Source organism: Triturus cristatus, chromosome 7 (genome assembly GCF_964204655.1).
Source record: "Triturus cristatus chromosome 7, aTriCri1.1, whole genome shotgun sequence".
Taxonomy (NCBI): Eukaryota; Metazoa; Chordata; class Amphibia; order Caudata; family Salamandridae; genus Triturus; species Triturus cristatus.
In genome coordinates, this window is record NC_140590.1 from 664362867 (window position 1) to 664380954 (window position 18088).

The following is an 18088-nucleotide window of genomic DNA, read 5'->3' on the forward strand; positions in this document are numbered from 1 at the left end:
AGACACGTCAGAGCTTCACTAGCGGTGTAAATACATTCGACGTGGATTCATTATATGCATAGTCGCCTTTTAATGAATATCACACAAATCGTCATGGTGATAGGTACATACTGTTTGTCCAGCATGTCCTAGGTGTTTCTATAAATATATTTAAAAAAAATAATAAAAAACAAAGGCCGGCCCCGGGGGATGGGGCCCCTGGGGCCATAAGTGGCCTGAGGAGGGGGGCAATGCAGTCCCCCTCCTAAAGAATAAATAAAAAAAAAGGCCATGACCCGGGGGTTGGGGTACCCGGGGCAGATTAAGGTCTTGGGAGGGAGGCCACGCGGCCCCTTCCAAATGTATTTTTTTCAACAACAAAAAATTAGGGTGCAGGTCCTGGGGGATGGGATCCCCAGGGCCAATAAATTAGAAAAAGAAGGGGGGCCACACAGCCCTCCTTCTTAAAAAAATAAAATAAATAAAAGACCGGCATCGCGCCAGAGGCCACGCCCCCTCCTTCCGAGACTCTGCAAACACGCCCCCTGGCCAGTTGTAAGATGGGGAATTTATTCCTCTTCCATACTGAGGGTCCCTGAGGGCCAACTAGCCCAACAGTTATCTCCAGTATGCGCCAGGGAGCTGCGTTGCAGACAGGTGTTCTGAGGCCATGCCCCTTTTTACACCTCTATGCAAAGCAGCTCTGTGGCGCTTGCTGGAGGTACCTAGTGAGCTAGTTTGACCCTAGGGACCCTTAGGATTCAAGGGGACTTAATCTCTCAACTTAGAACGGCCACAGGGCGCGTTTACACAGTGGTGAAGGGAGGGGACGGGGCCTGAGGTGACGTGTGCAAACACGCCCTGTGGCGCATTTTAAGTTGGGGAAATAATTCCCTTTCAATCCTGAGGGACCCTGGAGGCCAACTAGCCCACCAGGTGCTTCCAGTAAGCGCACTGCTCTGCGTTGCAGAGAGGTGGTGCAGGCCGTGCCCCTTTTTACACCTCTCTGCAATGGCGCTTACTGGACGTACCTAGTGGGCTATTTTGCCCATAAGGACCCTCAGGATTCAAGGGGACTTAATCTCCCAATTTAAAACGCCCACAGGGCGTGTTTACCCAGTGGGGAAGGGAGGGGACGGGGCCTGAGGTGACATGTGGAAACAAGCCCTATGGCGTGTTTTAAGTTGGGGAAATAATTCCCCTTCAATCCTGAGGGCCCCTGGGAGCTAACTAGCCCACTAGGTGCTTCCAGTAAGCGCCACTGAGCTGCGTTGCAGAGAGGTGGTCCAGGCCGTGCCACTTTTTACACCTCTCTGCAATGCAGCTCTGTGGCGCTTACTGGAGGTACCTAGTGGGCTAGTTGGACCCTAGGGACCCTCAGTATTCAAATGAACTTAATCTCCCAACTAAAAATGGCCACAGGGCGTGTTTACACAGTGGGGAAGGGAGGGGACGGGGCCTGAGGTGATGTGTGCAAACACGCCCAGTGGCGCGTTTTAAGAGGTAGTTTTTATCCCCTGTGGAAATATGGATTTTTCTGGTCAGTTATGTCCCCTATCTTGGACCCCAACGGTTCTATGTACATGCTACAAGTACACATATCTTCCCTCCAGTTCCAGTTATGAAGACGCAAACACATGTGCGTCCACCGTCAACATGCCCTCTTTCAGATCCGCCATGAATGGGCCGGATATTCCATTCCTAAGTACAAAAGGCCACCGACTTTATATGGCTCAGTTACTCCATTTTGCAGTTCAGGCGAGTAGGCCCTGATTCTGCCATCAAGCTTTCCCTGTTCTCTGCCTCTGACAGCTCCAGCATGAGCTCGCATCTGTATCCATGAACTTTGTCCTACTCCCTGCGCAGCTAACGGTGCCTGACTTCGGCCTGTCTGCCTGCCAACAACTGTATTTCACCTTCAAAGATTATCTGCTTCGCTCCCCATCCAATGCATTCCTGTCTAGTAGTTTAAGTAAACATTCTGCCAGCTACCGAGCAAAGGCCCGGCTTCTCTGTCTTCATGCAAGTAATTCATAGCCCTGTTGCCATGGACGATTTCTGCCCTCGCATCTAGTGTAGACACTTAGACGCTTGTACACGCACACACAGTCAGTATAGAATAAGATTCTATCCTAAGAAACCTTCCTTTAGGGATAACATAGTTCTTTAAACATAGGATGTTAGATATGATTTGGGATTAGGTTGACTTGACCCCCCAGACTTCTTGTCTCCACACGTAGAGCTAAATGTCAAGTCCCCTTCACCCCCTAGTTGCACGTCAAGCACACGTCATGCTGCTGCGCGCGCATCTCTGTAAAGTATATCTGCTGATATTGCGAAATTATCTCATAGATCCACCCATTTGTGACATCACAACCAATGACGTTTCTCTGTTACGCCCTATTACGCCTCTTTTCATTACGTATGTGTATTCTTATCTGTATTATCAGCTGTTACGCCTCCTGCATCTGCCTTAATGTAAATGCTTTCATATATATATTGTTACCTGTCAATAATGTATGGTCCTTCACTTCCTGAACCTTCGTGGTAATGGAACATGAAATCCCAGATTCGAATCTGCAATGGAATAAAGCCCATTCCGAACCTCTAATACCACGGATTCTGCCTCTTATTTTACTGAGCTATTTGTATTATTTTCCCGTATCAAATTAAGTCCCGGTAATTAAAATATTTACCACATGAATGGCGCCCGAACAGGGACACTTTCTCATCTCACGCGCCGGTGGTGCGTTGCAGGCCCGGTCTCCTGCCACAGCTGGACGGACAACAACGCGTACCAGCAGGATTTCCTGTATCTCCCTCCGGTCAAGCGGGGGCGACTGAGGCTGCGATCAACACCCAGACGAGGCGGTGAGAAGTGCGAAGTATCCCGACCAGAGCCTAGCTGAGAGAGCAAGATCCGAGGTATGCAGAGGCCCACCAAGTCCCGAAGTTTCAAGTCGAGTCCGAAGTTTCAAGTCGAGTCCAGTCTGGTAGTCCGGTAGTCCGGTCCAGTTCAAGTTCAAGATCCGTTCCGAGGCCTTCTGTTCCGAGCTACCCGGTGAGTACCATTACCGGGGAGGCGTTTCTGACGTGCACATAGGTTGTGCCGGTCAAGACGGGTTTGGGTACACAAATCCGGTCTGCACTGTTTCAGCAGTGTATCTGTACTGTTTAGCAGTATATCTAGTATGTCAAGTATGCCAAGTAACTAGTTTCCTAATGGCCATCATTGTTGTTTGTTAACTGTTAAAGTGTTAAATGTTAAATGTTTTAGATACGTTCTGCATATGGTGGGGTGAATGACTGTTCATTATTGTTCATTATTTTTGTTTAGCTGTATTAAGTGTGTTTAAGATCAAGTATCAGATCAGTTCTCAATATGCCGCTCTTTTCAAAGTTAAGACAGATCAAAATTAGAAAAGGGGTACTCGAAGAAGCTGTTCCCATTCCTCCTAGGGACACTCCAGGGTACTTCATGTATCATAAACATGGCCTAGAGGCCGTATTATTTCTCGATTTATGGGTAGACTATACTAAGGAATTACCAGAAAATCAGAGATGGCCCGCCGCTGGGACTTGGGATGCCGATTGCATCATGAAAATAGAGGAAGAGTTATGGAAAAAGAAAGCTAGACAATCACAGAAAGATGCCATTGAACTATGGCGTAAAGAATCTCATAGACGTACAGAAAAAGCGCTCAGACTAGAAGAGAAGAGTAAGGAAAATTCAAATAAAGCACAAGAAAATCTCTTAATTGAGGAAGGTACACGAGTAAAGTCAGAACAAGTAGACAGACAAAGAAATACCCTTGTGAATGGTATGTATCCACTCTTGGCCGAAGGATTACCTAAGGCTACTCCGGCCATACCAAAAGACTTGCCAACCCCATTGTTTCCGATAAAAGTACATCCCAAAGGGCATCCCCGAACAGCAGAAGATGTTTTTCTGTCTTCATATTTAGACGACGCAGTTCCCGAGTATGCTAACACCGCACCACATAGAGCGTCTGCCTTGGTTCAACACCAAGACCCTGTGGCTGTACCTCAGCAACCACAAATTCCGACACAAGTTCCGGCAAGCACATCTGTTTCTACATCTACTCCCACAGCCGTTTCTACAGCTGTGCCCACACCTATGGTTGCTGTATCAGGTTCAACGAATCCTTTCGCGCCCAGTACCCCAGATGGGGCTACCGGAGGTGCTACCAGCGTTTTCTCTACGCCACCCAGAATAAATAAACTTACCTTTCAGGAGTTAGCACATCCACGTACCCCCAAACTCATAAATTCCCGCACGCTTAAGGAACTTCTTGTAGATTGTAGATATGACCCTGTGCCCGGCAAAGAGGACGAAATGATCTTGGCATCATTACGTATCAGACGAGCTGCAATGTATTTAGGGAAGCTACCAGGAATGACTATGCACCTAGATAATATATATCATTTTGTCCAAACAGGGCGAGATTCTGAATGTATTAACAGAGCTATGGAATATCAGAAAGTAGAGATACAAGGGGAACTGTTACGTTTTCTCATAAATTGTGTGATCAGAAATCAAGACCGACCAGGGGTAAATCCGGAAGCAATGCAAAATCTTACAAGATGGAGCCAGAATATATCAGAAGGGAAACATGATAGGCAATCATGTATAGTAGTCATGTGTCGAAAGATCCGTAAAGAGATAGAACGAATACACGAAGAGAGATTAGAGACAGACGAGCCTGAACAAGACAGAACAGACGAGGAAGAGACAGGACATCTGTCAACAGGATACGTAGACACGGTGGCTTATGTAGGTAGAGGAAGATTTTCTAATAAGACTAGATGCTATAATGATTCTATACGTCCAACACGTCCAGAAAGTAGCAGACATTACCAAACTCCTATAATAAATATAAGATCTCCCGAACATTTATTCCAAGCCGCTGACAACCTACTTCGAGAACGAAGAGGATGTCATATACTTGATTCATTGGACGAACAAGAATTAGCCAGATCAGCCGTTCTATGGGCTGACAGTCCCGGAAAATACAGTGATGATACACTAGCACACACGTTTTTAAACCTTACCCCAGACGAACAGCGTTTAGCTGGTGTATACATGATTCAACATCTCCTTATATTATATAAAAGCCAACACTCTGATCCTGGTCCTTTACCGGACATATTGACTGAATTACTCACGAATAAATGGAGAGGTTCAGGTACTGATTTAATCAGAGAAATACTAGAATTCAGAAACCAGTATATCCTTTTTGTATGCCCAGAACATGTCTCACTACCCATCAAGGAAAGAACGACATATTATATGGATAGACAGAATCCCTTACGCGAAGTACACCCAATAAAGGGTGAAGACAACCAGTTTAAACGTGTATTTGTATATGCACCGATATCTAAAATAGAATTATTAGAAATGAAGAAGGTGGTACCCAGTCATGACAAAGACCCAGCGGGTTTTCACCGAGAAATTAAAGATATGTTGCTCATGGGAGAGTATACCTACCCCGACATTATGAAAATATTAAAGGTTCTAATGCCTGCTGGCATTTACGAGAAACTCAAAGAAAAAGATTGGGAGGTGGGAGACCAAAAGATAGATTGGACAGCATTAGAAACCGAAGAGAGAGCCCGAGGTCCTGGTTCAGGGCTTGGGCCGAAGACTAGAGCACTACCAGGTTTACTAGTACAGGTATTGCCACGTTTATTAACTACGAAAAAGGAAGACTGGGGTGCAATCTCAGCCTGTAAACAAAAGCAAGATGAAGACACTAGTGATTTCTATGCCCGATTCGAAAAATGTTTTAGTATAAATAGTGGTATAAAAGCAAATAGCGAATCATACCCACATCTGTTTGTGACAAAGTTAGTTGAAAACTCTCTGCCCCAAGTTAAGAATAGAGTATTGAAATTTGAGAGTACCTGGCAAGGTAACACTCCGTCACAAATGTTACAAATGTTACAGTATCATCACAATAGAATTAGGGATGAACAAGAACATGAACAAAGACGAATGAAAGACACGAAAATGAAAATGTTAGTCTCCCAGACAGTTCCAGCTGACGGTCATAAAAAGGGTATGACACAGTCCAGTGACTCAGCAGGTCCTGTGAAAGGGACATGTAACTATTGTAAACAACCAGGTCATTATGTACACGATTGTCCAGTCTTAAAATACAATATTGCCAGAGGTGCAACAAAGGAAAGACCACGTCCGCTTAGACAGGATCAGAACCAACAAGGAGCCCTGCAGCATGCACAATCCATGCAAGCTCCGCAACAATCCATGCCAGCCCCGCCACAGTCTATACCGTTTGTGCCAGCTGCACCAGCGCAGCCTATTGCTACTACACAATCTACGACACGACAGATGTACCAGACCGCACAGTATGACTATCCTGATTATCAACGATACTCATGAGACAGCCTAGAGAAGGAAGTTGACTTACCCCTTATCGAGGTTCCAGTAGATCAAGAAGGACCTTATGTACACAGTGAATTATTAGGCCAAGACAGAAAATTTTTACTCGATACAGGGGCAAGCCGAACAACAATAAAACGTAGTGAAGTTCCAGGGGTACCCCTCTCAGGCTCACAGAATATTTCCCTTGGTTTTTCAGGAAAACCTATCATTAACGAAGTATCACAGCCTCTTCCACTTACGATTGGTCCCTTGACACGAACTACAGATTTATTGCTTACTAAATCATGTCCAGAAAACTTGTTAGGAATAAAAACACTGAAAGCTCTAGGAGCTATAATATGTTGTTCTCCGGAAGGAGTAAGATTGTTTTTGCGTGATTTTAAAGGTCACTATGTATCTAGAGACATGGATCCCCGACTGCAGATTTTACCTACACATCTATGGGCACAAGGCCCTACTGATGTTGGTTGCATGAATATTACACCATATCGAGTCACATTAAAGGCAGGAGTGGTGCTACCACGAATGCGACAATACAAGTTACCACCAGATGCTGTAGTGGCTTTACTGCAAATCATTGACGAGCTCATTGCCCAAGGAGTGGTTGTGGAAACCGACTCCAATGTATGTAATTCTCCGATAATTCCGATTCCTAAACGAACTGATCCAAAGGCTCCGCCAGTATATCGATTAGTTATTGATCTGCGCGAATTAAATAAATGTATTGTGCCACAATTCCCCGTGGTCCCAGATATCTCGTCATTATTGACAGCCATTGATTCCGAAGCAACGTTCTTTACTGTATAAACACAGAAGAAAGAGGGCAGAGGCTATAGAAATCCGCACCCAACAAATGACAGGTGTCTTTGAGTCCACACGATAGCGCAACGAACCAAGGAGTACTCCCCTCTATACTCCTTATTTAGGAACAAGTCCTATCATAAGCACAAAAAACACAAAGGGTTCAGCGCTATATAATGTACATTTGTTATTCCAGGTTCATGTTTCCAATCAAAGAATAAATTATTCAAGAGTCTTCATTTCTTGATAAAATATATATCTTCTTTATTTTTCTTTAAAATGTTTTCTTTATTTTCAAGAAGCCAGAGATCATAGCCAACGCGTTTCGTCTCACATCGAGACTTCTTCAGGGCTATTCAGATTAAAATGAAAGAAATACATTACAAATCCAAAATTTGAAATTTTACATCTTTCACATACAAAAACAAATGCAACACATTCAGGATCACAAGCAGTACAAATTTACAATATAAGGGTCATAATTTAATAATTGCACCTTAAGGCATAAATTGCTTTTAGATTCCATTGTAACAGTTTTTCAAAGACAAGAATTAAAAATTGTTTTTAAACTCAATCGTAATAAAAAGGTTTTTTTTAACAAAGACAAGGATCGAGAAAATATATGTGCAAATGGTTATAGGCATACCTTGGCAGTGAAATATTGCGTGATCCCGTCAAATATATACTTGTTTCATGTGTTCTAGACTTCATCAGAGATTCAGAAACTCTATGCAGTGCACAGTATCTATAATGATTGATATATATAATCAAATTAGGAATTCCTGTCAGCTATTTATATATATATCATGAACATGAAAAACCATCACATATTTCTAATATCTATCTCGTTATAACAATAGAACATTATATATCATCATTGCATCAAAAAACATAGTCTCAAGCGGTATATAGCGAGGCAAAGAACAGGAGAAAATCAACATTCACCAGTTGTCTCTATTTGGAAAAGCAGAAAAACCAAGAGACCCAAGTTAAAAAAAACGTCAAGAATCATTTTCCTAATAAAAGTCCAGTACCATTTTAAAGCAAACCGCCCACCCGATATATTAATAGAGTGGTACATGTACATCACGAAAAACAATATTTTATGCGTCATTTGTGAGTTGACATGTTAAGCGCTGTTAAATGTCTAGATATCAGTCAACATCGTAGAGTAGCAACGTAGTTAAATAAGAGTATTGTCGTCACTCACGTAAGAGCCTTAGTCACAATTATAATGGACTACTAAAACACCACTTTATATTCATTAAGTTACAAATACTTTTGACTAGCATGAAAGTTTAACATTTCAATATACAATAATACCATGCGTCAATGCGGTTTAGTACATAAATTAAATTGACAAATCACGACATGTTAATTATAATATGTCCAATGTCTTTGACGTTTCACTACATCACTTTTATATTAGATACTATTGCATGTCTGTCTATCATGCTACAAAGATATGTCTAAGTGTGAGCAACATCGTGGCTCTAACATACGATTAGTTAAAAAAAAGCAAAAATAGACTGTTGCAGTGCCAAACTGTATTGAATCTGCGGCAAACATCTATGTATCACGCCAATACGGAACACAGCAATATAAATTGTAATATGTATTCAATATGAAACCATGCCGGTAAGATGCCATATTATGCCTAAACTGAGGCGGACATCTTTGAGTTGTTCCAAACTAGGTCATGACAATCTAAAACATACGAATACCAGTGACCTCATAGTATATAGGCATTTAACATCGTCTGCATTTCAATACAACATTTTTTTAAAAAAGCACGAGCTGTAAAAAAACCAAAATTTATAAAGTTGCCTTTATGTACTAACATTAAGAAACAGAATAGAGCAAAGACAGCCTCGACATCTCTTGTCCATTACGAGACATAACGGCAATCACACATGGATTAAACTCACCCAGAATGGCACGGTAGCCCGAGATGTATGTCCTTCGTGTTGTTGATACAAAGACGAGCAATTGCAGCCGCGTCTTTTTAAAATACCCGCCCGGAAATGTCAATTAACAAAAGTTAGAAGACGGACAATGCTTAGAATTGAAGTCAGGCAACACCGCAAGATGATCCTAGTATCGCGGCCATTTTTGACTTGATAACGCGCTCACAAGAGCGTGTATCATGATTTATATATGCACCAAATTATGTTTTGCGCTAAGTCTAAAAATTATTAATTTAAATTACTGGTCTCAATCTACACGTTTCTTTAAATATATTGCATGAATTTTACAGAAACGGCAATATATTTTTCTCGCAGTACTAATTGTTTATGACTGCTAACCAACCATAATGCGATTTATAAAAAATGCCTAATATGAATAAGTCAATATGCTTTAAGTATGCCGACACCATTGTTCATACGGTGTTTTCAATGCTGAAGTGTGTGCATTTGAAAACGCGCCATGTGTATCTTGATCAATTTTAGTTCAGAACGGCAGCCATCATTCAGTGTATGTATGGAAAGAGATTTTATCTAAAAGAGCCCAAACAGTTTCAGGGCTTTAATACGTCCTTATCATGACGGTTTGTCACAATTAGTCAAGTATATCACAGGCAAATTATTTTTTAAAAAACATCATTGATAATGCGCTATTTTCAATGCAAAAATAAAAGCATTTGAAAACGCGCCACATATAACTTGATTTATTATGGTTTAAAATGGCGGCCATCTTTAAGTAGATATGTAGAAAATATTTTTACCTGAAAGAACCTGAATGGTTTCAGGGCTTTAATATATCATTACCGTGACGGCTTGCCATAATTATCAGAAAGATCGTACAGAGATCATAGAAAACACAATCATTAGTTTGTGAAAGAGAATTAACGAAGAGGGCATATTATGCTTCATTCCAAAATCATGGTATAAACAATGCCCGATGGGACAAATGTATATAGGAACAAGCACATAGATCTCATCACTGGGTGTTCTCATGTACACCTAGGCTATATAGGTTGTGGATAGAATTTCAGACTTACAGTCATTGCAGAAATAGATGTGAATATAAGTGTAAGTCACTATAGTATTCAGCAGAGAGTACAGCTAATCCATATCTACAAGAAATGATGTAGCTCAGTATTAACATTCAGGCCAAATCTAACGGTCCTAAGACGGCATATCCAAGATGCTTCACGTTGCCTCAGAATCATCTCCCTGTCACCTCCCCGTTCTGGTACCTTAACATGGTCAATGCCAAAGAAAGTGAAGTTCTTATCCTCAGGATGTTCACAATGTATATGCATAGCTATTGGATACTTCACATCAATATTTCTTATTGCTCTGGCATGCTCTTGTATCCGCAATTTAAGGCTGCGGATACTGCTGCCGATATATTTCTTTTTGCAAGCGCATATAACCATATATACTGTGAATGTTGTGTTGCAATTAATAAAATGATTAATTGAAAATTCCCTAGATTGGCTACCCATGAACTTTTTGATTTTATTAACACCATATCTACAGACACAACAATTCCCACATGTGTGAAAACCCAAGGGTTTATTGGGCAACCATGTGGTGGAGGGAGTCTCGATTTTTTTGACATAACTTGGACTTAGTATATCTTTCAGTGTCTTACTCCTTCGATATACTACTTTTGGCTTTTTAGATATGGTGTTGCCTAGAGAACCTTCTTTCTCTAAGAGATGCCAATTTTTCCTTAGAATGTTATAGATATGGTTGCTGAATACATTGTATTCTGTGATGAATAGAACCATAGATTCCTGTATCTCATTGTTTGGCTTGTTTCGTGATTTCGGTATCAATGTTTCCTGCCTCTTTAGGGACATAGCTCTCTTTTCGGCATTGTCAAGACAGGTTTGGTTATAACCCCTTTTGGTGAAGTTCCTTTTGATTTTTTTGATGTTAGTAACAAAATCTTCGTCTAGGCTACAATTTCGTCTTGCGCGGACCATTTCACCATATGGAATGGCAGCAATGGTCGGTGGAGGGTGCGCACTTGAAGCATGCAAATAGCTGTTACATGAGGTCTTTTTTTTGAAAATATCACTGTGTATACCGTTATCTTTTACAAACAGTTTCAGGTCCAAAAATTCAATATTTTTATCAGAATGTTGAATGGTCAGTTTCACATTGAAATTGTTACTGTTCAGATAATGATGATAAGAATTAAGTTGATCCACTGTTCCATGCCAAATCATGACAATGTCATCAATGTAACGTCCGTAGAAAATCACATTGTCACTCCAGGGACGTGCTGGGACGCTGCAATTGCTCGTCTTTGTATCAACAACACGAAGGACATACATCTCGGGCTACCGTGCCATTCTGGGTGAGTTTAATCCATGTGTGATTGCCGTTATGTCTCGTAATGGACAAGAGATGTCGAGGCTGTCTTTGCTCTATTCTGTTTCTTAATGTTAGTACATAAAGGCAACTTTATAAATTTTGGTTTTTTTACAGCTCGTGCTTTTTAAAAAAAATGTTGTATTGAAATGCAGACGATGTTAAATGCCTATATACTATGAGGTCACTGGTATTCGTATGTTTTAGATTGTCATGACCTAGTTTGGAACAACTCAAAGATGTCCGCCTCAGTTTAGGCATAATATGGCATCTTACCGGCATGGTTTCATATTGAATACATATTACAATTTATATTGCTGTGTTCCGTATTGGCGTGATACATAGATGTTTGCCGCAGATTCAATACAGTTTGGCACTGCAACAGTCTATTTTTGCTTTTTTTTAACTAATCGTATGTTAGAGCCACGATGTTGCACACACTTAGACATATCTTTGTAGCATGATAGACAGACATGCAATAGTATCTAATATAAAAGTGATGTAGTGAAACGTCAAAGACATTGGACATATTATAATTAACATGTCGTGATTTGTCAATTTAATTTATGTACTAAACCGCATTGACGCATGGTATTATTGTATATTGAAATGTTAAACTTTCATGCTAGTCAAAAGTATTTGTAACTTAATGAATATAAAGTGGTGTTTTAGTAGTCCATTATAATTGTGACTAAGGCTCTTACGTGAGTGACGACAATACTCTTATTTAACTACGTTGCTACTCTACGATGTTGACTGATATCTAGACATTTAACAGCGCTTAACATGTCAACTCACAAATGACGCATAAAATATTGTTTTTCGTGATGTACATGTACCACTCTATTAATATATCGGGTGGGCGGTTTGCTTTAAAATGGTACTGGACTTTTATTAGGAAAATGATTCTTGACGGTTTTTTTAACTTGGGTCTCTTGGTTTTTCTGCTTTTCCAAATAGAGACAACTGGTGAATGTTGATTTTCTCCTGTTCTTTGCCTCGCTATATACCGCTTGAGACTATGTTTTTTGATGCAATGATGATATATAATGTTCTATTGTTATAACGAGATAGATATTAGAAATATGTGATGGTTTTTCATGTTCATGATATATATATAAATAGCTGACAGGAATTCCTAATTTGATTATATATATCAATCATTATAGATACTGTGCACTGCATAGAGTTTCTGAATCTCTGATGAAGTCTAGAACACATGAAACAAGTATATATTTGACGGGATCACGCAATATTTCACTGCCAAGGTATGCCTATAACCATTTGCACATATATTTTCTCGATCCTTGTCTTTGTTAAAAAAAACCTTTTTATTACGATTGAGTTTAAAAACAATTTTTAATTCTTGTCTTTGAAAAACTGTTACAATGGAATCTAAAAGCAATTTATGCCTTAAGGTGCAATTATTAAATTATGACCCTTATATTGTAAATTTGTACTGCTTGTGATCCTGAATGTGTTGCATTTGTTTTTGTATGTGAAAGATGTAAAATTTCAAATTTTGGATTTGTAATGTATTTCTTTCATTTTAATCTGAATAGCCCTGAAGAAGTCTCGATGTGAGACGAAACGCGTTGGCTATGATCTCTGGCTTCTTGAAAATAAAGAAAACATTTTAAAGAAAAATAAAGAAGATATATATTTTATCAAGAAATGAAGACTCTTGAATAATTTATTCTTTGATTGGAAACATGAACCTGGAATAACAAATGTACATTATATAGCGTGAACCCTTTGTGTTTTTTGTGCTTATGATAGGACTTGTTCCTAAATAAGGAGTATAGAGGGGAGTACTCCTTGGTTCGTTGCGCTATCGTGTGGACTCAAAGACACCTGTCATTTGTTGGGTGCGGATTTCTATAGCCTCTGCCCTCTTTCTTCTGTGTTTATATTAATTGTAGGCTACCAGCACTCACTTTTGAAGTCGATACTTTACAAAATGGATTTTGATGATAAACGTGAAGAGTTGTTAGATGACTTATTTAGTGATAAATCACATACTAATGCAACCCATAAGGATCCAACTGTAAACAACAATGAGGGTCTCAAAAGTAAATTCATGCGTCTGGAAAAGTTGAAAAAAACTGAGTTAGGTAAATGGTGGGACGGCGCTACTCTTAAAAAATATATTGAAAATAAGCGCATCCCACGAGGATTGAGGATCCTTATCTTTCCAAATTTTGAGGATCTGGATCCAGATCTTCTTAAGGAATGGGAAGATGGCTTATATGAAGCATCCTATAAAATGATGGGTACACTAATTACAAATACAGAGAGGAAAGTTTCAAAGATTAGGGAGGAAATCAAAATTTTGGAAAAGGAAATCAATGAGAGCAAACTCAAAGATGTTATACTGAAAAACACTGAGATTTTGAAAAAGGAGTTAAATAACTATCAGTTATACCTCAAAGAGAAAAAGCAGAGAAAGATACAGAGAGATGAAGGAGATTATAGAAGGGGACGTATTTTTACTTTTGCTAGAAAATACGATGATCTAATACAGAAATCACAGACAGATGAGAAAAAAAGTGAAAAACCAGTCAGTGTTTCGTCAAGTAACACCTCACTCTCCTCTGTCGAAAGTGATCCAGGGGAGGGGACCAGCAATGCTTCTCCTAGAGATCCACCATCTGTTTTTTTACAGGAGGTGAGGAGATATCGACTAGGGAACCGTACAAAAATGCAAAACAAAGACGTGGGAGGAGGGGTGGCAAAAAACACCAGGTCAGGAATAAAGGCCAGAGAACAGAATGGGAACAACAAGAAGTAAATGATTCATCCCCTAATGAGATTGATAATGTAGTTGATAATACTCTTACAATTGTTAATTTATCTTCCAGAATCCTTTCACCACAAGAAGAGAATGTCTTAAGTAAAGGTTTGAACTATTGCCCAACTAATAAATGTGACTTTGTGGATGTTCATACAGATCTATTTAAATTCATTCGAAAATTAAAAATAAAGAAATATTTTGAAGACCATCCTGTTGTACCACGGGTCCCTTTGTCCATTAGTGATGCCAATTCAACACCATCTATTGCAGATATATACAATACTCATCTACTTGCCTCCTTATATGATGAGGATGAAATAGGAGATACCATACAATTGGCGACAAATCTGGGCATCTCTCAAGATTACACAATTGATAGCGGTTTACGTTGTACCTCAAAATTTATGCCACCAGCAACACAAGAAACAGCTATAGATGATTTTTACAAAAAAGTCACTACTGATTTATACACTTTAGAAGACCAACATTTTAAAAAACGGGGTTGCGTACATAGTAAGAATCTCAGTGATGAGGAATGTAATCTGCTACAACTATTAAAAGATGACCCAAATTTGGTGATTAAGGAGGCCGACAAAGGCGGCAATATTGTCCTTATGAATTTGGACGATTATTTGCATGAGATTGACAGGCAACTGAGTGATACTCAATGCTATGAGAAACTGGGGAACAATCCTACTTTACAGATAGAGACAAATATCAACTCTAAACTCTGGGATTGGCATGAGTCTTGTCTATTATCAGACCAAGAGTACAAATTTTTACAGGCCCACCATTCCCGTTCTCCATGCATTTATATCTTGCCAAAAATTCATAAGGGGGGTCCTTTTCCACCTGGACGCCCCATTATTTCTGGGAATGGTGGACCAACAGAACATATTGCACAATATGTTGACAAATTTCTACAGCCAATTGTAAAAAATCTGCCATCGCATCTTAGGGATAGTTCTGATCTGTTGTGCAAACTAGAGGACTTCAACTGGGATCATGACAACTTATTATTTGTGTCTATGGATGTTGAAAGTTTATATACTTGTATTCACATCCAGGACGGTATGAGAGCTCTCAAATACTTTCTTTTTAAGAGGGGAGCACAACATCTGGAACATACTGATATGATTCTGACTATGGCTGAGATGATCTTGACACAGAATGCATTCCTACACAATGACACATGGTTCCTGCAGAGGCAGGGCACTGCCATGGGCTCCAGATTTGCTCCATCTTATGCAAACCTTTTTATGGGATTGTACGAGGTGGAGCATGTCTGGGGTCCTGGAGCACGTCCCTGGAGTGACAATGTGATTTTCTACGGACGTTACATTGATGACATTGTCATGATTTGGCATGGAACAGTGGATCAACTTAATTCTTATCATCATTATCTGAACAGTAACAATTTCAATGTGAAACTGACCATTCAACATTCTGATAAAAATATTGAATTTTTGGACCTGAAACTGTTTGTAAAAGATAACGGTATACACAGTGATATTTTCAAAAAAAAGACCTCATGTAACAGCTATTTGCATGCTTCAAGTGCGCACCCTCCACCGACCATTGCTGCCATTCCATATGGTGAAATGGTCCGCGCAAGACGAAATTGTAGCCTAGACGAAGATTTTGTTACTAACATCAAAAAAATCAAAAGGAACTTCACCAAAAGGGGTTATAACCAAACCTGTCTTGACAATGCCGAAAAGAGAGCTATGTCCCTAAAGAGGCAGGAAACATTGATACCGAAATCACGAAACAAGCCAAACAATGAGATACAGGAATCTATGGTTCTATTCATCACAGAATACAATGTATTCAGCAACCATATCTATAACATTCTAAGGAAAAATTGGCATCTCTTAGAGAAAGAAGGTTCTCTAGGCAACACCATATCTAAAAAGCCAAAAGTAGTATATCGAAGGAGTAAGACACTGAAAGATATACTAAGTCCAAGTTATGTCAAAAAAATCGAGACTCCCTCCACCACATGGTTGCCCAATAAACCCTTGGGTTTTCACACATGTGGGAATTGTTGTGTCTGTAGATATGGTGTTAATAAAATCAAAAAGTTCATGGGTAGCCAATCTAGGGAATTTTCAATTAATCATTTTATTAATTGCAACACAACATTCACAGTATATATGGTTATATGCGCTTGCAAAAAGAAATATATCGGCAGCAGTATCCGCAGCCTTAAATTGCGGATACAAGAGCATGCCAGAGCAATAAGAAATATTGATGTGAAGTATCCAATAGCTATGCATATACATTGTGAACATCCTGAGGATAAGAACTTCACTTTCTTTGGCATTGACCATGTTAAGGTACCAGAACGGGGAGGTGACAGGGAGATGATTCTGAGGCAACGTGAAGCATCTTGGATATGCCGTCTTAGGACCGTTAGATTTGGCCTGAATGTTAATACTGAGCTACATCATTTCTTGTAGATATGGATTAGCTGTACTCTCTGCTGAATACTATAGTGACTTACACTTATATTCACATCTATTTCTGCAATGACTGTAAGTCTGAAATTCTATCCACAACCTATATAGCCTAGGTGTACATGAGAACACCCAGTGATGAGATCTATGTGCTTGTTCCTATATACATTTGTCCCATCGGGCATTGTTTATACCATGATTTTGGAATGAAGCATAATATGCCCTCTTCGTTAATTCTCTTTCACAAACTAATGATTGTGTTTTCTATGATCTCTGTACGATCTTTCTGATAATTATGGCAAGCCGTCACGGTAATGATATATTAAAGCCCTGAAACCATTCAGGTTCTTTCAGGTAAAAATATTTTCTACATATCTACTTAAAGATGGCCGCCATTTTAAACCATAATAAATCAAGTTATATGTGGCGCGTTTTCAAATGCTTTTATTTTTGCATTGAAAATAGCGCATTATCAATGATGTTTTTTAAAAAATAATTTGCCTGTGATATACTTGACTAATTGTGACAAACCGTCATGATAAGGACGTATTAAAGCCCTGAAACTGTTTGGGCTCTTTTAGATAAAATCTCTTTCCATACATACACTGAATGATGGCTGCCGTTCTGAACTAAAATTGATCAAGATACACATGGCGCGTTTTCAAATGCACACACTTCAGCATTGAAAACACCGTATGAACAATGGTGTCGGCATACTTAAAGCATATTGACTTATTCATATTAGGCATTTTTTATAAATCGCATTATGGTTGGTTAGCAGTCATAAACAATTAGTACTGCAAGAAAAATATATTGCCGTTTCTGTAAAATTCATGCAATATATTTAAAGAAACGTGTAGATTGAGACCAGTAATTTAAATTAATAATTTTTAGACTTAGCGCAAAACATAATTTGGTGCATATATAAATCATGATACACGCTCTTGTGAGCGCGTTATCAAGTCAAAAATGGCCGCGATACTAGGATCATCTTGCGGTGTTGCCTGACTTCAATTCTAAGCATTGTCCGTCTTCTAACTTTTGTTAATTGACATTTCCGGGCGGGTATTTTAAAAAGACGCGGCTGCAATTGCTCGTCTTTGTATCAACAACACGAAGGACATACATCTCGGGCTACCGTGCCATTCTGGGTGAGTTTAATCCATGTGTGATTGCCGTTATGTCTCGTAATGGACAAGAGATGTCGAGGCTGTCTTTGCTCTATTCTGTTTCTTAATGTTAGTACATAAAGGCAACTTTATAAATTTTGGTTTTTTTACAGCTCGTGCTTTTTAAAAAA

The 18088-nt window shown here is 39.5% G+C and overlaps 1 protein-coding gene across 5 annotated transcripts in view; it reads right to left on the reverse strand.

Annotated features, from left to right (window-relative positions):
- LOC146810317 (ATP-binding cassette sub-family A member 10-like) overlaps window positions 1-18088 on the reverse strand; it is a 1555322-nt gene that overhangs the window by 1101906 nt on the left and 435328 nt on the right. For 3 of the 5 annotated variants that reach the window (XM_085617311.1, XM_085617312.1, XM_085617309.1), the window contains exon 11: window positions 7854-7952. The exons of the other annotated variants lie outside the window; for them this stretch is intronic. In XM_085617311.1, coding sequence (XP_085473437.1) covers window positions 7854-7952 — 99 coding nt within the window. The remainder of the gene's footprint in view (window positions 1-7853; window positions 7953-18088) is intronic. 5 annotated transcript variants of the gene reach the window in all.